The sequence below is a fragment of the Castanea sativa genome, chromosome 11 (genome assembly GCF_040712315.1).
Source record: "Castanea sativa cultivar Marrone di Chiusa Pesio chromosome 11, ASM4071231v1".
NCBI lineage: Eukaryota > Viridiplantae > Streptophyta > Magnoliopsida > Fagales > Fagaceae > Castanea > Castanea sativa.
Genome location: NC_134023.1, coordinates 57,947,214 through 57,968,407, shown reverse-complemented (window position 1 = coordinate 57,968,407; position 21,194 = coordinate 57,947,214). Strand labels below are relative to the sequence as shown.

General features: G+C 41.4%; 1 protein-coding gene and 1 long non-coding RNA gene across 2 annotated transcripts; both read right to left on the bottom strand.

The window, feature by feature from the left end:
• Nucleotides 1-195: 195 nt before the first annotated feature.
• LOC142617226 (uncharacterized) lies at nt 196-20,887 on the bottom strand. Its single transcript, XR_012840940.1, has 3 exons — nt 20,685-20,887; nt 13,017-19,392; nt 196-609 (listed from the first exon to the last, which is right to left on the bottom strand). It is a non-coding gene; the product is annotated as an uncharacterized LOC142617226 (long non-coding RNA).
• LOC142617225 (uncharacterized) lies at nt 9,292-12,999 on the bottom strand. The gene is made up of 4 exons (XM_075789996.1): nt 10,894-12,999; nt 10,633-10,803; nt 10,083-10,528; nt 9,292-9,999 (listed from the first exon to the last, which is right to left on the bottom strand). Exons 1-4 carry the CDS (start codon nt 11,690-11,692, stop codon nt 9,484-9,486), a joined length of 1,932 nt encoding a protein of 643 aa, XP_075646111.1. The 5' UTR covers nt 11,693-12,999; the 3' UTR covers nt 9,292-9,483.
• Nucleotides 20,888-21,194: the final 307 nt, after the last annotated feature.

The following is a 21,194-nucleotide window of genomic DNA, read 5'->3' as shown; positions in this document are numbered from 1 at the left end:
TCCATTTTGTTTAGGGTGATTTGGACATGAGGAGCGAAAACTAATACCATGATTAGCTAAAAACTTTTGAAAGGCAATATTAGTATATTCACCACCTCCATCTGCTTGGAAAGCTTTAATTGTGGATGAGAAAAGATTTTCAACATGCAACTTAAATTTGACAAAAATATCAAAGACTCCATGTTTAAATTGCATAGGAAATATCCATGAATAACGAGAAAAATCATCCACAAATAACACATAATGTTTGGATCCTTTCATAGAAACAGTGGGAGAAGTCCAAACATCTGAATGCACCAATTCCAAAGGAAATTTGGATATTGAATCCGACAAATGAAAAGGTAGTTTAGTACTCTTGCCCAAAGGACATGAATTACAAAATTGATTTGAACTTTTACCACTCATAGGAAGACATTTATTTGAAATAAGACGCGAAAGTGTGTTGGAGGCAGGATGGCCCAACCGAGAATGCCAAACTGGAGCGCCAACACGGACACCAACAAATGCAAGTGGACGACTGGACTTGGTAGAAATCTGGTTGCGAATATGGAAAGGATAGAGACCATTTTCACTCTTCCCGCGGAAAAGCGTCCTCCCTGTGCTTAGATCCTTCACATAAAAACAATCAGAGAAGAAAATAAAATAGCAGTTATTATCACGAGTAAATTGATAAACTGAAAGAAGATTAGCAGCGACAGATGGGCAATGTAAAATATTATTCATAGCAAGGAAGGATGAACCATGAGGAATTTTATTAGAACCAATATGAGCAATATTCAAACTTGCACCATTACCCACAGCAACTTGGTCCTGGCCATGATACTCATTGTGAATAGCCAAATTTGCAAGATCCGAAGTGATATGATTCGATGCACCAATATCAAAAAGCCATGTGGTTTGAGAATTGTTCAAGGATGCAGCAGCTGCCATAGCCATCAGTTTTTGAGTTGGAATTCGTCCTTTATAAGCATGATTCATTCGGTGAAAACAGTCACGGGCACCGTGTCCTGGACGATTGCAAATTTGACAAGTTGGCCAAGAAGAATTATTACTAGAAGACCCAAAATTCGTGGAACCAGAGTTGGAATGGGACCAAGAATTTTGAGGTCGACGTGAACCAGAGGACCCTCTGGCTCTCATATTAGATCCTCGGTTATGCAGGGAATCTCGACCTCGAGTGGTTTAATTATTAGATTTGGGAGCATACATCGCAGTTGGAGTATTGTCAAGCAAAGGTGTTTGTTGTTTCTGAATCCTTGTTTCAGCACTAAGAAGTAATGCCACAAGATCATCATATGATATAGGAGTGTCACGTGCTTATGCAGTACTAATAGTGATTTCATATGCTGAACCAATGTTATTCATAATAACAGTAACAAGTTCATCATCATCAATGGGTTTGCCAGCCAAGGCAAGATTGTCAGCAATATGATTTATTTTGTCCACAAAATCAGAAACTGAAAGACCATCTCCTCTTGTGTTACATAAATCATTTTTCAATTATTGAATACGATTTTTTGAGTGGGAAGCATACCTCTTCTCTAGTGAGGACCAGGTTGCATGTGCTGATGTGAAACGAGCCACTGTGGATAGCACTGGTGGGGAGAGAGAATTATTGATCCAACTGAGGATCATTTGGTCCTGTTGATGCCAAGTAATATAAGATGGATCCACTTCGGTGGTCTCCTTTCCATCTTTGTCCCGTTTAAATTCTGGAGGACATCGATTTGTACCATCTACAAATCCCATCAAACTCTTGCTCTTCAAAATAGGAACAATCTGAGCAAGCCAAAGAGGATAATTGGTTCTGTCTAGTTTAATTGACATGAACCCTGAATGACTAGGTACAACAACACCAGTTGAAGAATTGGTGTGTTCCATTGAGATTGGTTAAAGCAAAGACAAGAGAAAAGCTGGAAAAAAATTGTGTGTGTGTGTGTTTTTTTTAAAGGTCGTTGGACATATAGCTCTGATACCATAAAGGAATAGATAGTATAGAGTTTATGTTGGGTTGAAAAACCACACCAAGTGAGGCGTGTCTTGCTTTGTATTTATACTAAAAGATTATAGACAAACTTCCCTACATTGTAGAGAATATAATTACAACAGATTTACATTAATAGAGAATTAGCTAGAATCAAGGGATGTGCTACGGAGGAGAGAATCAAGGGATGTGATATTGGCTGACTGACTTATGGCTGGCAGTATGAATCAGCTAGAATCAAGGGATGTGATATTGGCTGACTTATTGGCTGACTTATGTTTGGCAAGTATTTGAATTTGAATTGGATTCTTTTATGGCAATATGTTTGGACTTTTGGCTGGCAGTATTTGACTCTGAAGTAGACACATCAGCCTTATGATTATCACAATCTACACACATGGCTCTACACCATGCCCAGTTAATCAAAAATTCAAAGAGACAAATATCTTAATATCATATAATATAAATAAAGAAGGTGGATAGATATTGAAAAATAAATATCACCAGCACAGTCAAACACGTAATCAACTTTTGAAGATCATGAATTAATTTATGATGTGGGATGAAAACACTCAAACCACCCAAACCGTCCATGGATGGTCATCACCTCGGCAGCCGTCCAGAAGTTATCCTCAGGACGAGGGTAACGAACAAGGACGTCCAGAGGATGATAGCGAAGCTACATCCCTCGTCCGTGAGATGCGCACAGCCTACCCTGAGAGGACTCGTCCACGCAAAGATCCATGGACTAGGATTTTACACTTGGAATCAGCAGGTGCACTCGACGAAGGAAATTCAGGACGAGGGTATCATACTTAGGAGAATCTCCGAATATAATGTGACAATCCCTTATCCCACGCATAACGGTCATGTATCCGTTGTGAATTAGAAGTGTAACTCCTGAACGGTTATGGCAGTTACGTTTAAGCCTCAAATCCAGGAGAGGTTCCTATTTCGATAACCGTCTATGAAGGCACTATATAAAGACTGATTCAGATAAGGCAAGGGTATGTTCATTTTCACTCCAAAAAAAGTTGGAACTCAGATTACTTAAAAGGGAAAAACTAACTTTACCATCGGAGGATTTTTGGCCGGCAGCCCCGGTCGCCTTTGATACGCTTTTCTTTCTTTTTCAGGCCGTAGAAAGAACCAGTAGTCCTTTCAAGTCCGAAGCATCCAGCCTACTGATTTTCTTGGCATCATCAGTTGGCGCCGTCTGTGGGAAAGAGTAAACTTGTTATTCTATCCCAGACAAAAGGTTGAATGGTTCGAACAAGATCAAGGGCTACCAGCCCAGGCCACCAGGAGAGTAGGGATGCTTCCAGAAATCCCCTTCGTGATCGCAGATCAGCACCTGTAATTCAACCGCCTTCTATGCAGCACATACAATCCATGGCTGCCGCTATGGCAGAACTGACGCGTCAGAACCAGGAATTGAATAAGGAGATCAACTTCAGGAGGCAGCGTCAAGGACACATGGAGGGAAGGGCCCCAAGTCATGAAGGAGGAGGGGAGAATGTAGAGTCCGAAGATCAAACAAGAGGTACCGCTTCAAGAAGGGTGCCGCACTTGGAAAAAGAAATGGACCAGATGAGAAAAGCCATGGATGAAATGAGGGAAAACATGAGGCGACCAAACCCAGTAGATGATATGGTCCACCGAACGGACTCCCCTTTCACAGCCTCCATCAACAGTCATCCTCTACCCCCGAAGTTCAAAATGCCTTCTCTAGACTCGTACGATGGAAATCGCGACCCCTGCGATCACATTGCAACTTTCAAGACGACCATGCACCTGCAGGGGGTCCCAGACGAGATCATGTGCAGAGCTTTTCCCACCACACTCAAGGGACCAGCGCGAGTTTGGTTCAGCAAGATTCCCCCAAACTCAGTGGGATCATTTGAAGAACTGAGTAAGCTGTTTGTCAACAACTTCATTGGAGGACAGCGTCACAAGCGTTCCTCCTCTAGCCTGCTGACCATAGAGCAAGGGGACAATGAGAGTTTGCAATCTTTTATCACCCAGTTTAACAGAGAAGCCTTAACGGTGGACGAGATGGATGACAAGCTATTGCTGGCCGCTTTCCACAATGGGGTCAATTCTGACTTGTTTATTCATAAGCTCTACGAGCAGGAACCACAGACTATGGCCGAGCTTGTCCATTCGGCCCAGAATTTTATGAATGCTGAAGACGCCATCATAGCCAAGGAAAGAAAAAGGGCAGAGCGCTCGGAGGTGGGCCACCATCGCTACCAGGACCAGGGACCTCGTCCGAAGAAAGTTCGGGTAGACGAGAGAAAAGATAAGGATGGTAAGAAGGCCAGTTCCTCCGCAAGGAATCAGCAATACACGCCCCTGACTATGCCGTTAGAGCAGGTTCTTATGCAGATCAAGGATGATCCGTCCTTGAAGTGGCCAGAAAAAATGAAGGAAGACTCCAACAAGCGTAATAGGAGCAAGTACTGCCGTTTTCATAGGGACCACGGGCATGATACAGACGAGTGCTTTGACTTGAAGCAACAGATAGAAAATCTCATTAGACAGGGGAAATTGAGGAACTTCCTTGGACGAGACCAGAGAGATGAGAAAATGAAGGCCAAGGTGGAAGAATCATCACGCCCCCCACTAGGAGAAATAAGGGTAATTATAGGAGGAAGCTCGACGGCGCAGTCGTCCAAATCAAGGAAGACATACCTGAGGGTGGTGCAGAACATCCAACAGTCTGGACGACCTCCTAGGGCGAGGGAGGTAGACCAACAGGCTGTTACTTTCACGGACGAGGAGGCAGGACGAATTCACCATCCACACGATGACGCGATAGTCATCACCCTACTCATCTCTGACTACACGACCAGGAGGGTATTGATAGACAATGGCAGCTCTGCAGACATTCTCTACTACCCCGCGTTCCAACAAATGAAGCTAGGACGAGATCGGCTTCGACCAGTGAACTCGCCGTTGGTGGGATTCGGAGGAATGAAGGTGCAACCTGTGGGCACCATCATGTTGCCAGTGGTCGTCGGGACGTATCCGCAGCAGATAACCAAAGAGGTGAATTTTCTTGTTGTTGATTGTGCATCGTCATACAATGCAATTATTGGAAGGCCAACTTTGAACAGCTGGAAAGCGGTAACCTCTACCTACCACCTGTCCATTAAATTCCCGACCGAGCACGGAGTAGGCCAGGTACAAGGAGACCAGCTGGCTGCCAGAGAATGCTACTTAGCCATGCTGGCCATGGACGAGCATATGCAGACGATGAGTATAGACGGAAAAAGGGTCGTGGCTGAGCCCACTGAAGCATTAGAGGACGTCCCTTTGGACGATGACCAGCCCGAGAAGTCTACCAGAGTTGGGGCGAGCATGGAAGAGGGGGCAAAGCACGCTTTGGTCCGGTTTCTGAGGAAAAACCTCGACGTCTTCGCATGGAGTCATGAAGACATGCCTGGCATTGATCCAAACGTCATTACCCACAGCCTGAACGTGTGTCCCTATTCGAAACCAGTGCGTCAGAAGATAAGAGTTTTTGCTCCCGAGCGAGATAATGCCGTTAAGGAAGAGGTGGAGAAGTTGGTCGCCGCGAAGTTTATCCGAGAAGTTCATTACCCAGACTGGTTGGCGAACGTAGTCATGGTCAGAAAAGCCAATGGCAAGTGGCAGATGTGCGTGGACTTCACTGATCTCAACAAAGCTTGCCCCAAGGATAGCTACCCATTGTCGCGCATTGACCAGTTAGTGGACTCGACGGCAGGTCACAGGATACTTAGCTTCATGGACGCTTTCTCAGGATACAACCAGATTCAGATGAATGAAGCGGATCAGGAGAAGACCTCATTCGTCACAAGTCAAGGGTTGTATTGCTATAAGGTTATGCCCTTCGGTTTGAAGAACGCAGGGGCGACCTACCAAAGGCTAGTTAACCATATGTTCCGTCCTCAAATCGGGCGAAATGTGGAGGTTTATGTGGACGACATGCTGGTGAAGAGCCAGGACGAGGATAAACATCTTGACGACCTTCAAGAAACTTTTGATACGTTACGACGGTACCACATGAAGTTAAATCCGAGCAAGTGTGCTTTCGGAGTTTCGTCGGGTAAGTTCTTGGGGTTTATGGTGTCGCACAGGGGAATTGAGGCGAATCCGGATAAAATCCAGGCGATACTGAACATGGAGCCACCAAGAAATATCAAGGAAGTCCAGTCTCTTACTGGACGAGTCGCCGCCCTCAACAGGTTTGTATCGAAAGCTACTGACAAATGTTTACCTTTCTTTAAAGTCCTTAGGAAGGCTTTTGAATGGACGGACGAGTGTCAAAAGGCCTTCCAAGACCTGAAGGCGTATCTAATGATGGCCCCATTGTTGAGTCCGTCTGTACCTGGGGAAGAGTTGTACTTGTACTTGGCGGTGTCCCCACACGCAGTTAGCTCAGCGTTGGTCAGAGAAGAGGGGAGAGTCCAGAGGCCGGTCTATTACACAAGCCACGCGATGAGAGGGGCAGAAGGACGATACCCGATGATGGAGAAACTAGCCTTCGCATTAGTCACGGCTTCCAGGAAGCTGAGACATTATTTTCAGGCACACGTCATCAACGTCCTGACAGACCATCCCATAAAAAAGGTGATGAGCAAGTTGGAAGCTGCCGGACGGCTGGTACAGTGGGCCGTTGAGCTCAGCGAGTTCGATGTCAGGTACCTCCCGAGGAGCACAATAAAAGCGCAAGCGTTGGTAGATTTCATTGCAGAATTTACCCCCAGTCAAGACGACCTGAACAAGGACGAAGGAAATGAAATGTGGGTGGTAAATGTAGACAGATCGTCCACAATGTATGCAGGAGGGATTGGAATTGTACTGAAGTCCCCTGAGGGTGACAAGCTGGAGTATGCGGCCCGTCTGCAGTATCCAACTACCAACAACGAGGCTGAGTATGAGGCTCTACTCAAGGGGTTGGAATTGGCCAAGTCCTTAGGGGTGGAGTCGTTAACAATCAAAGGAGACTCTCAACTGGTCATCAACCAAGTAAATGGGATGTGTGATGTCAAGGAGGATCGAATGAAGAAGTACCTTAACAAAGTGAAACGCCTTGCCCGAAAATTTTCAGCCATAAGTTTTATTCAACTTCCCAGGGAGGAGAATGCAGAAGCAGACGCTTTGGCGAAAGCCGCCTCGGCAGGGGTCATAGACGAGTTCGATGACATCCAGTACATGCCGAGTATAGACATCCCTGACATACAGCAGATAGGAGGAGGAGAGAATTGGATGAGTCCGATAATAATTTACCTCAAGGATGGGAGGCTTCCAGAGGACAAGGGTGAGGCGAGAAAGTTGAGGGTCAGGTCGGCCAAGTATGTCCTCATTAATGAAGTGTTGTACAAGCGAGGCTTTTCCCAACCCTACTTAAGATGCTTGGCTCCTGACGAGTCAAACTATGTTCTAAGGGAAGTTCATGAAGGATCGTGTGGAAATCATTCAGGGGCAAGGTCCCTTGTCCATAAGGTCATCCGTGCCGGCTACTATTGGCCAACAATGCGGGCGGACGCTAAAGCCTATGTCAAGGTATGTGACCAATGCCGGCGTTATAGCAACGTGCCTAGACGGCCGTCGTCGAGTACCGGACCCCAATGACGGCCCCATGGCCCTTTGCACGGTGGGGCTGGATATCCTGGGTCCTTTCCCCGTAGGAATCCGGCAGATGAAATTTCGGTGGTTGGAATAGATTACTTTACCAAGTGGGTAGAAGCCGAGCCTCTTGCGGCAATCACTCGGCGAACGTGAAAAATTTCGTATGGAAGAACATCCTATGCGGTGTTCGGAGTACCCGGGGTATTAGTATCCGACAACGGGCGTCAATTTGACAACGCACCCTTCGGGGACTTCGCAATCATTTTGGAATTAAGAATCACTACTCTTCACCCTCCCATCCACAAGCAAATGGGCAAGCAGAAGTAGCAAACCGATCCTTGCTGAAAATCATCAAGACTCGGCTTGAGGGGGCAAAAGGGATATGGCCAGACGAGCTACCGGGTGTTCTTTGGGCCTATAGGACGACCGCACGAACTCCAACAGGAGAGACCCCGTTCAAACTAGCCTATGGGAGTGAAGCTGTCATACCAGCGGAGGTCCACATGGCGAGTCACCGAGTGATGGAGTACCAGGAGAAAGACAACGGGGAACAACTTCGCCTCGACCTCGATCTTATCGATGAGGTAAGAATGGATGCGGAACAACGGACGGCAAGGTACAAAAATCTCATGGCCAGACAGCATGACGCCATGGTGAAACCCAGACGGTTCGGTGTAGGGGACCTTGTCCTCAAAAGGATCTCCTTGGCGACCAGGAACCCAGCTCATGGAAAACTGGGACCCAATTGGGAAGGATCCTACAGGGTAATCAACTTCAAAAGGCAAGGGTCCTACTACCTGGAAGCCCTAGACGGGCGGAAGTTAGAGCATCCTTGGAACGTGGAACATCTGCGAAGGTACTATCAGTGATGAGCGGGGACAAGGGAAGTCAGTGGCAAAATTACAGTTGTGATTTGCGTGTTTGCTTATATTTACTTGTGCTTTTACTACTATTATGGTGTGTTATGAATAAAAGTGCACTAGTTCTTAAACTTTTGCACTACTTACAGACTAGCTTATGAAAGACGATGCTATGTACTTGATATCTTAATAAGGCACTAGCTTGTAAGCGTGTGCCAAGTTTGTGAACAATGTTCATGTAATAATATGGTTTGGATTTCTTATGTACTTGAATTCCAGTTTCCTTGATAATATCCACGGACGAGGCAAAAGCCTTAGACAAATAAAATCTCGGGACGAAGGCAAACTCGTCTAAGATTTCCTTTAAATGATGATGAAGCAAAGAAAAAATGCTAAGGCCTTCTTGTCCAAAGCTTTCCTTCAAAAAAGTATAAAGCAAGAGAAAGAAGCCAAGGACTGCTCGTCCAAAGCTTTCCTTCAAAAAAGGATAAAGCAAGAGAAAGAAGCCAAGGACTGCTCGTCCAAAGCTTTCCTTCAAAAAAAAAACAAGAGAAAGAAGCCAAGGCCCACTCGTCTAAGGAAGAAAAGTAAGCCTTAAGATATAACATTCCAGAGACGAGCACTCGTCAAGACGAGAAAACACAAACATTATAAACTGCTTTCGAGAAGGCGAATAATAATTGCCTAAAGGACAAGCTAAAGTAATGCAGTCATCATCAGTCCTAAGTGGGTCGTCCATAAAAAGATTGTAGACGGTCATTCAACACTTAGAGCATAGTTTGAAGGACAATGACATAAATGATAACAAACAAAGAAGATATTCTTTAACTTGAAAAGGGTAGACGGCCACCGTCCAAAAACCCTTATAAAATAAACAGTAAAAGACATTGTTCATAAGCTCGTCTAGAACACTCTAGACGAGGAAATTGTACTTGAATAACATTTCAAATTCTCAAATACATTTTAAATAAAAAAGAGAAAAAGAGAAAAGAAGAAAGCTAAACAACAATAACAACTTCTTCAAGAGGAAGGGGCATTAACGTTGGGGTCGTCCTGAGCTGGTTTGGTGGAAGCGTCGTCCTCGATGTTGACATCGTCTGAGCCTGTGTGGACGAGGGAACTTGTAGCAGCAGCAAGGTTGAGTTTAATGGTGCTAAAGTCAACTTCAGGAAAGTTGTCCATAGCATCCATTCTAAAGTCCTCAAACCCTGCTGCATAGTTTGTATCCATCAGGTCAGTGAACTCTTTGGACGCTTTGAATTCTTCCACTGCCTCGTCTTTAGCCTTCTTCAAAAGTAGATTCAGCTCGTCGTTCTCCTTTTGAAGAAGTTCAAGACGCTCGTCTTTCCTGGCAGTGTCGGACTTCAGCTCCCCCACCAAAGCCTTGAACTCCTCAGCCTCGTCCTTGGCCTTGTTCGCCACCTCTGCCCACGTCCTACAGTCGTTTTTGACCTCTTCTATTCTTTTCTCCAGGAGGACCCTCGTCCTGTCCATCTCTGTGGCCTGCCTGGACGCAGCTATGAACTTGGACATTGCCTACATAGAAGAATAGGAAGTTCAGATGATAGAAGTAATATTGGGAAAACATGGACAAATCAGGGCGAGGCAAAGATGGTTACCTTGAAGAGATCGTGGACGCCAGAGTGCTCGAACTCTTTCAAGGACATGTCGTACCATGCAGCTACGTCCTCGCCCTTCACAGCCTCTTGGAATCGTTCCCAAGCCAGATCCTCGTTCTCCAATAAATTAGTAGAAGTCCTTTGAGGAGGCTGGGACGAGTCAGGAGCAGGGGACTTGGACGGAGTGGCGCTGAGGGGCGTGGACGAATCTACGTCAACGACCAGGACGGGTGGCTGAGGAGGAAGTTCAGGCCTAACGGTTTCAGTCCTGGACGGCCCGAACTTAGCTTTCTTCCCCCGACGACTTGGCAAGCTAGCCAAGTCCACATGCTTGGACAGGCTTTTCCTTTTTTCTCCAGAAGCAGGATGAGGCTGGGGCTGAGGCTCAGGCCTAGCTACCTCGTTGACAACTTCCTTCCCCTTGTTTCCCTTCATGGTTGCCATTCCTAAAAAAAATATATATAATAAATAATAATAAATAATAATAAATAAATATAAATAGTAATCATAAACAAAAATGAAAAGTGCATATCTTAAGAGGAGCACTCACGTCTACGGGTAGTTAACTCGTGTGCTAAAGCTTCGACGGACGGTTCAGGGCCGAGTCCCCACTTGTGTAGACGCTTAAGGGTCACTAACGAGTGAAAGTCTCGTTCAGGATGTAGACGGGCCCTGTGGACGCGGTCACGATGGAACTTGCTCAAAGAGGGTCGTCCAACGGCTGGAAAGGGAAGAAAGAAATTAAGGTCAGACCATCGTCCAAACAGAAAGTATAATATAAAAGAAACAAAAAAAGAAGAACGTAACATACCTTCTAGACGAAGGTTCCCTATGTCTCCAGTATAAGGAGCAAATGAGTCTCTACCAATCTCAACGGGATGCCCCGCCCAGAAACCAGAGACGAAGAAAAACTCCGTCTTCCAGTTTCTGTCAGACGAGGGCAAAGACTTAATCAGTCTACAGTCATTGCCCCTGGCTGTGAACTGATGGAAGCCTCGAGATTGATTTATTTCGGAGGGTTTATAGCAGTACAAGAACTCGTCCACGGTAATAGGACGGTCCCCATCAAACACCTCCATCCATAAGACTTGCATGGAGACAATTAGTCTCCATACGTTAGGGTTAAGCTGACACACCCCCAAGCCCAGCCTAGTGAGTAATTCCCTAGCAAAGGCATTTAAAGGAAGTCTAAGCCCCCCTAACAAATAGGCTTCATAAACACCTATTCCAAAACGAGGCTGGCAACACCACTCACCTCGGACAGCTAGCCTAGGGTTTAGATCATCAGGAATCTGAAACCAAGTCCTAAGGGAATCTAACCTTCTCTCGTCTGTCTTGGAAGGAACCTCTAGAGCACAACTATATACGGTTTCCTGTTCGTCTAAAGGAGAGGACGGCGGGGAGCTCGTCGAGGTGTCAGCCCCAGAGGCTGTCCTCGTCCTAATACTCTCTTGAAAAGTTTCTACAGGGATTCCAGGAACACCAGATGTGTATTCCTCAGTTGTGTGACCACTACTACTACTGACGTTACTAGAGGTGTCATAACTAGAGTCGTCGCGATACTCGTCTATGGCCCTGACCACACTGTCGCTAGACGAGCAGGAGGCCATTGAAAATGTCCTAACACTTAACAAGGAAAGCTAAAGTAAGTATAGAAAGATTACCTGGCTCTAGACGAGGGACACTAAGGACGCTGAGGATATTCTTAGATGAAGCGACGGACGAGAGTGTCAAAGCGGAAAATTTGAAAAAGTGAGAGGGGCATGAGAGAGAAACCACTATTTATAAGCAGAAAGGTTTCGGTAACCGCAACGACGGACCTAATTATAAGGTGACACGTGGCGCATGCCTCGGAGGAGTAAACCAGTTGACTAACCTCCTATGGATGTGCGACACGTGGTGCGTTTTAAAATCTGTTGATACATCGTATAACTCCTGGACGAGGGGCAACTGATGTGGGATGAAAACACTCAAACCACCCAAACCGTCCATGGATGGTCATCACCTCGGCAGCCGTCCAGAAGTTATCCTCAGGACGAGGGTAACGAACAAGGACGTCCAGAGGGTGATAGCGAAGCTACATCCCTCGTCCGTGAGATGCGCACAGCCTACCCTGAGAGGACTCGTCCACGCAAAGATCCATGGACTAGGATTTTACACTTGGAATCAGCAGGTGCACTCGACGAAGGAAATTCAGGACGAGGGTATCATACTTTGGAGAATCTCTGAATATAATGTGACAATCCCTTATCCCACGCATAACGGTCATGTATCCGTTGTGAAATAGAAGTGTAACTCCTGAACGGTTATGGCAGTTACGTTTAAGCCTCGAATCCAGGAGAGGTTCCTATTTCGATAACCGTCTATGAAGGCACTATATAAAGACTGATTCAGATAAGGCAAGGGTATGTTCATTTTCACTCCAAAAAAAGTTGGAACTCAGATTACTTAAAAGGGAAAAACTAACTTTACCATCGGAGGATTTTTGGCCGGCAGCCCCGGTCGCCTTTGATACGCTTTTCTTTCTTTTTCAGGCCGTAGAAAGAACCAGTAGTCCTTTCAAGTCCGAAGCATCCAGCCTACTGATTTTCTTGGCATCATCAATTTATAATATAAATAAGTGGATATTTATGCAGCGGTGAACACAACCCCAGTTTTCCAAGTTTTGCGCAAAGTATATGCAACTGCCAATTTAGTGTTTTTCAATAACCACAAAATTCCTTTCACTATGAATCACAAAAATAAATTAAATATATAAATCTGCTTTAAGACTGTTGGATATATTTCAACAATTTACCTTTGTGATAAAGCAAAAGGAAAAATACACAGATCTAAAAATAAGCAATAATACAAATAGATTTGATAGGCAAAAACAATAAACAAATACTGAATATATATAAGAAGAAATCTGCAAATAATTAAAAATTCACCGACCAAATGTGTGAAGGATGAATGATTCAGATTAAGTCTTGTGTTTGACACAATTTCCTTAAAGTAGATTTCGCCCCTCACACAATCACTGTGGTGCTTTGAAACTCACGGACGTCTGTCTCTCAGGACAAAATGTTCTACAACACGAAAACGAAGCACACAAGGTCAGGCTCTATGAACTACTCAATGTCTCTTTCTCTCGCTTTAACGCAAAATATTCTCACTGGGAGGGTTTTTTGAAAAAAATTGGTTTTTATGAATGAGGGACTATAAAAAATTATACGTTACTAAACAAACATTTTGTTTCAGTAATAATTGCTGTGCACAGACTAATTGACTCAAAAATTAAAATAATAAAATATTATTAGTTGGACAAGTAGGCCCAGTTCACATATGCCAAAAGCCCAACCTAATGTCCAACTCATGAGTATATAAACTCATATATTATCTCTTTCATTTCTGATGTGGGACTCAGGATTTTTATCATTTTTAATAACATCTTCAAGTGAACATAGAAAATATCAATTTCGTATTCACTCCATGCTATTTTTCCAACATGTATTACCAAACAATAATGCTCCATACACAACTTCTTTTATAGCATTTTTCACAATTTATGAGTTAAGGATATATTGATATGATTTGTTGTAATTGAGAGAGTTGGAAAGCCTTCAGAGTCTTAGTTCCGACCATTATGTTATATATTGAGTGAAATGAAAATTGACTAGCAATCCCTTATTTTTCTTATTAGCATGGGTTTGGGTGCAAAATAAAAGTGGAGTTAGTACAAGACCAAGATGAAATTGATGTTCTAATCACAACAAATTATAACAAAACTTCCTTTAAAAAAAACAACAATTGTGAACAAAATAATTGCAAAAAGTCTAAATTCACAAAATATTTCACAATTGTTAAAGTGACAAGTTGTTCATGGTAGGTGATAATGTGGTGTCAAATAGGGTTGTCCATCAACCCGGAAGACCCGACCCACTCGACTGAACTGACCTGACCTGAAGACCCATGGTCGGACCCGAATGCTTAGACGGGTCGGATGCGGGTCTGTTAGTTTAAAATATCAAGTTTTTAGTTCAAAAATTTGTGTCTCACACTTCTTGACCCATAGAAACCGACCCGACTGCCCATAAATTTAAAAGGAAATCATTTTGTTTCCATCATTATTCACACCTAAGAATTGAAGGGGTCTGGATCTATTTTGGGCCAAAACTTCAGATTCTCTTTTCGCGCTCTCTCATCTCTCTCACAAATCACTAACCCTAGCCGCTGTCGTCAACTTTCCCAACTGCCAGTGTCCTAGGCCGAGTCACTCTCAAGATCCATCGATGGTTGACGTACGTATCTTGTACAATCTGACCTTTGTCGTAAATCATCGTCTAATCTACTTCAAATCTCCTCTGAGGCTCTAATCTTGTGAAATATGATGGTGGTTGTATTGATCTTGTGATGGATGCAGTGATGGTGGGAGAGGGAGTGGTCGTTGTGTGGCTTAGATCTCCTTCGAGGCTCTAATATTGTGAAATCAGATTCTCTTCGTATTAGTCTTAGATCTAGGTTTGTGGTATTTTTTATGTTGTGCTATTGATTTCTCTGGCTTTGGATTATGGTTGTGGTCAGTGTTTTTCTTGGGTTTGATTTCTTCTGAGTTGTTGTATTTCGAACCCGAAATCACCCGATGACCCTAGCCACCGAGTCCAACCCGAATGTTCGATCAACTGTGGGTCTATTTTTTGTTCACTCAATTTGATCGGGCTGGTTTTTGTTCAACTCCAAACCCAACTCGACCCGTGGAAAACCCTGTCAAATATAATATATGGACATGTGGTATGTTTTTGTTTGTGGAGTATACAATGTAGCAGGAAGAATGAGACAGAAGATTTAAACTTTTTAGTTCCATATTGTTGGAATCAAAACGGGAGATGAAAGTTTTTTTAAAAGTTTCGGACATACGCGTACAGTACACGTATAGTACACGTTTTTACTAACTAGCTCTCTAAGGGGCTCTGTCAATTTATATTGGTTTTGTAATGGTTTCTTATCTAATTAATACATTATATGATAATCTAATTTGTTACTAGAGTAATTAATACACTCAAAAAATGCATAAGTTTCATCACACTCATTTTTCTCAAAAAATCCAAATAAGAAATCTCATGATCAAACTCCTCTATCTCTTTATTGTGGGAGGAGTTTTACTACATATATTTATTTGTTATGTGTTTTTTTTTTTTTGTTGAAGCGATGTGTTTTTTTTTTAATGCTAAAGTTATAACATTTTTTTATTTTTACAAAATTAGGAAGCAAAAACTTAGGCTACTATAACAGTATAGCGTCAATGGGGTAAAGCACTAAAGCCTGGTACTTGCGAAGCATAGGAAAATAGGCGTCAACATCTTTGGGTTCAGCAAAACTCAATTGCACTAGCGGGTGCATTGTACTTCGGCTATTTAAAAATGTATATCAACGCTATGGAATTGCAAGTGATCACAAATAATTTCAATGTTATTTTGACTGTTTTAGTAGATTTAGATGTATACTATCAGTGGAAAAATGTGTAAGCCTCAAATCATATTATACATTTTCATTTGATGTAAATTTTTATAATTTATTTTTTGATGGTCTAAAAAATAACACTTGATGGTCTAAACTCCAATAATCGTCCATGGAGGTCGTCCAAGGCAAGACCAAGCAATCGAAGGCTGTAAGAACCTCGTCCATGTAGGAAGATGTTTTGATGAGCTTTCGCGTGGTCAAGTTTCACAAGAACCCCACCATGTCGTCCAGGGTCATCATGAGCCTCATCCAGGGAATGGGTCATCCATAAAGGAAGGACCTCCCTTAGATGCGAGGTACGCTCAGTTGAAAGTCCTCAGGATGAGGACCCCTGGACGAACCCTAGACACTTAGGAAAATTCTTGAGCATGTAGTATGACTCCTTGTTACACGCGTAACTTCCAATAACAGTTAGGTGAGAAATATGTAACTCCCAAGCATTTATGAAAGTTATCTTTGAACCTTTACACCTCCTCAAATCCAAGGGAGGTTACAAGTTTGATAACTGTTCTTAGGGCACTATATAAACATTCATTCAAACAAAACAAAGGTACGTTTTTACATTTTTCAAAAAGTTGGAACTCCAAAAATATAGAGAGAAAACTAACTTTGCCATCGGAGGGTTCTTGGTCGGCAACCCCAGTCACCTTTGATCACTTTTCTTTCTTTTTCAGGCCATCAAGAGGGCAAGTAGTCTTTTCAAGTTCGAAACATCCAGCCTGCTAATTTTCTTCGCATCATTAGTTGGCGCCGATTGTGGGGAAGGAGGTGTTTTTCTTTTCGTTCGATTGATTGTTTTCAACGATTAGCCTTTCCTAGACAAAAGGCTGAATGGTTCGAACATGATCAAGGGCTACCAGCCCAAGCCACCAGGAGAGTAGGGATGCTTCTAGTAATCCCCTCCGCGATCATCAGTCAGCGCCTGTCATGCAACCGCCTTTTGTTCAACATATATAGTCCATGGTTGCCACTATGGTGGAATTGACCCGTCATTATCAAGAGTTGAACAGGGAAATCAATCAAAGGAGGCAGCGCCATGATGGACACACGGAAGGACGAGCCCAGAGTCAGGAAGGTGGAGGGAAAAATGTTGAATCCAAAATCAGACAAAGGGTACTGCTTCAAGAAGAATTCCACACTTGGAAAGGGAGATGGACCAGATAAGAAAAGCCATGGATGAGATGAAGGAGAATATGAGGCGGGTGTGGATGATTTAGTTAACCGAACGGACTCCCCTTTCACGGCTTCCATCAACAGTCACCCCCTACCCCCGAAATTCAAAATGTCTTCCTTAGATTCGTATGATGGAAATCGTGACCCGTGTGATCACATCACTACCTTCAAGATGACCATGCATCTCCAAAGGGTCCCAGACGAGATTATATGCAAGCTTTCCCTACCACACTTAAGGGACCAGCATCGGTGTGGTTCAGCAAAATACCCTCAAACTTGGTGGGATCATTTGAGGAGTTGAGTAAGTTGTTTGTTAATAATTTCATTAGAGGACAACGTCACAAGCGTTCCTCTTCCAGTTTACTAACTATTGAGTAAGGGGAGAATGAGAGTTTACGGTCCTTCATTACTTGCTTTAATAGAGAAGCCTTAACGGTAGACGAAATGGATGACAAGTTGTTATTGGCCTCCTTCCATAATAGGGTTAACTCTGACTTGTTCATCCATAAGCTCTACAAGCAGGAACCGCAGATTATGGCCGAACTCGTCCATTCAGCCCAAAATTTCATGAATGCTGAGGACGCTGTTATAGCCAAGAAGAGAAAGAGATCAGAGCGCTCGGAAGCAAGTCACCAGCATTATCCAGATCAGGATCCTCGTCCAAAGAAGGCTCGGGCAGAAGAGAAAAAAGAAAGAGATGGTAAGAAGGTGAGTTCCTCAGCGAGAAATCAGCAATACACACCCCTGAATATGCCACTAGAGCAGGTGCTTGTGCAGATCAAGGATGATCCGTCCTTGAAGTGGTCAGATAAAATGAAAGGAGATCCTAACAAGCGCAATAGGAACAAGTATTGCCACTTTCACAGAGGCCAAGTGTCACGACCCAAACTCGATACCCGGATTTGTGACCATAACCGGCATGCTAATATTAAGCTTAAACTTGATATTAACAAGAACCAACTTAACTTTTAACAAAAGCTTCCCTCTTTCTTTTCATTCTTGTTTTTTTACTTAAATGATATAACTTTTCACTGGACATTCAGAGCATCTACATTGTACTTCAAAGAATAACATAATCCACCAGTTACTTAAATTCTAAATTCACATAATACATCTCTTAATACTTTAAGGTACACAAATTTTATTAAATCCTAAAATACACAATACTGTAAAACTAAACATTAAATTGCTAATTTGGGATCTATGCTTTTAAAACTAAAATCAGCTCCTTCCAAAACTCGACTAAGGCTCCCTCTGCTCCAAAATAAAACCTGTGACTGAAAGGGTGGAAGGGGTGAGCTACAAAGCTCAGTAAGGGTAAGATACATAAGAATTTAATAAGAATGCACGTAAATCAAAACTTTTCATTTTTTAAATGTTTAGATAGGAGAACATCTTTTCATGCATAGTATTTTATACTATTTATAATAATAACTTATACGCTCTTTGTAGGAAAATAATTGTTCTCTTTTTTCTTATCAGATTAGTATTACCAAAACCTTTCGGATTGAATTTCTTTCGTTTCTTACAAAGTCACCAAATATAATGTTGATTGTTTAAAAATCATATACATACATACATATACATATATATATATATATATATGTGTGTGTGTGTGTGTGTGTGTGTGTGTGTGTGTGTATTTTGTTACAAAACAATCATTTCAACTTAAATCAAATAATTGGTAACTTTGTCTTAAATTAGAAATATTTTATCAAATAAGAAGACTTTTCTTTATAAACTTCTTCTCATAAAATATTATAACTTTCATAGTCATAAAACTTAACGTTTCATAAAGAACAGATATCTGATAATTTTTTTTAACGTAAACTTGTACTTTTATCAGAAGCTTTATCTTTAAAGCACAACAGAACTTCAGAAACTTTTATCTTTAAAGAGCAGCTTTTCTTTTCATCATAAACTTTTTTTCATGAGAGTTTTTAACTTTTCATAATGCATTTAAACAATTCCTTCTCTTATGATCTATAAAATAATATAGCTGTTCATAACATATTGGTTAGTCCATATCTAATAAATTTGTACTTATTTGGGAGGCTTCTAACACCACTGTGCTAGGCATCCAGCATTCCCCACAATACCAGGTATTCCCAGGATCACATCATAATACATATCTTTCAACCATGGGGGTAGGTTGACTTCCTCCACAAGTTGGCTGTAACCAATAAGGGCGGATACAGCAAAGTCAGTCCCACATTAATGGCCAAACAGATAACATTTTTCATAAACAGTAATTAACCCCTACTGGCAGAGTTCAGATCATCAGAGAATATAACCCAAAAACATTTCATACTTATACATTATACTGAAATTCATAGTTTAGATAACATTTCATAATAAAAGTATTTTCATTGTTTTCTTTAAACATCATGTTTGTGGAATTAGTAACAGCATCAATATGCTTAAATCATATACATAAAGTTTCGAGAACTCACGAATATATCTTTGTCTAAAACATGATTATATGTCATATCTCTAATAAAAAAAACTTTTTAATGCATAATATACTTTAAATTAACCTCATGACTTACCAAATGCTTATATAACTTATCCCTTACCTGAAAGCAGAGGAACTGAGAGCCTAAAGTCGAATGAGCTTAAACTTGGGTACTGGTAACACCTAAACCAAATATCAAAACTTATTACTATCAATTATACCTTATCATAAGCTTACGCATTCATCTCAAAGCCTATATCTTAAAATCAAGGAAATCATAATCCCACCTCAACGAGGTTCCCACAAACATATTATACACACATCAACAAATGATGTACCAAACTAAAGAAAACCAACATTCTCATATTTATATCATATCTCTAGGAGAGCCAATTTCATTTCAAAAGGTGCTTGAGATTAGGGCAATAATGCATGCATAAACATAAACTCTTTTAAGCATAGTCATATAACCATATACACTCATATGGTAACATGAAAAACCTTTGAGTATTAAACCTTGAACCAAGTTATACAAAATTTATCTATGATCTAGACATACTAAATGATGAGCATAATAAATTATAGCTCAAATCATTCACCCTAACTTTAGAATTAAATCCTCAAAGTTAGGCATGTCCCTTATTATTCACTGTTTTATTCTAGCAGCATATACTTCAATTATAAAATACAAATGGGATAACAATTCACATCCAAAATTCATGAAAATTTACAGAGAAACTCCTATGGATGTCTGGTAAATACCATATCAATTTCGGAGTCAAAGCATACAACCATGATTTACTAAAAATCATACAATACAGCATACTCAAATCTGTCCTGACAGAATTTTATGCAACTTAAAAATTAAACCATTATTTTTATATTGATCAAAATGCTTTGAGACTACTTCCATTACAACCATATGTGTCTTAGAATTCATAAGAACTATTCCTAGCTTCCTAATTTACTGTATACAATTTAATACATAATTTATCATGCATAAACACAGAATCTGTCACAGTGACAGCTTTGAAATGTTTTTCTTATAAAATTGTAAAATGATTGCAAATAGTCTTATTATCACATGGGGATTTTTATACACTCATTAGACATGTTAGAAAACACTTATATTCAGTCATTTAACCATTTAGAGCAAAATAAAATACAACAAAAATCCCAGCAATAACATCAAAAGTACTCATCCCAACTTTTTCTTACTTCCTTAATCATATACAATCATTAATTAGTAAAAACCCTAATTTAACTTCAACAAACCATCAACACAATTTCAAAGCTTCTTAGAACAACATATAAATATAAATTTACAAGTTCATGATTTCCTAATTTCATAAACCACAAATTTCAGCTTCTAACAATCATATTAGAAAACATAGAAGTGAAACTAAAGCCAAACCATTCCACCATTAAAATACCCATAAAAAGATGAGGTTTTTTTTTTTTTTTTTTTTACTTACCCACAAAATTTGAAGCTGAAATCTTAGGGTCAATCTTTTAATTTCTTCTGTAGAGTGAGATTTATTGTTTTGGTGAGAGAGGGAGAGCTGTTGGTGAGAAGCAAGGGGCTGCCGTGTGAGGACAAGAGAAGGAGAAAGAGATGAGAACAAAGAAAAAGGAAAAGGGAAAGAAGAATGAGGGCTGGACTTTCTGATGCATCCAAGAAGATAAGATAAGTGAGAAGAATTGGTGGGGCACATGTGTTGACAAGGAAAAGAAAAGGTTGACTCTCTTTTTTTTTTCAACTTTTGGTATTAACACTTTTCACCCTCCAAGTTCTATATTCTAGAAAGGCTCAAACTATAAAATAACTTTGCATTATTAACCCTTACCTTAAACACAAACAACTATATATCTAATAACTTAACCACCTAAAATAGTTTTGTACATACTTAGTATATATTTATAATACAAATAGCCATTCACTTATTTATAATCTTTATAAATCTTATTCAGAGGAATTATAAAAT

Coding starts and splice junctions, on each gene's coding strand:
- LOC142617225 (XM_075789996.1), bottom strand. CDS start 11,692: ATGGCCTCCTGCTCGTCTAGCGACAGTGTGGTCAGGGCCATAGACGAG. Junction 10,804..10,893: donor AGGGAACCTTCGTCTAGAAG/GTATGTTACGTT, acceptor TTCCCTTTCCAG/CCGTTGGACGACCCTCTTTG. Junction 10,000..10,082: donor GCGTCCACGATCTCTTCAAG/GTAACCATCTTT, acceptor TCTTCTATGTAG/GCAATGTCCAAGTTCATAGC.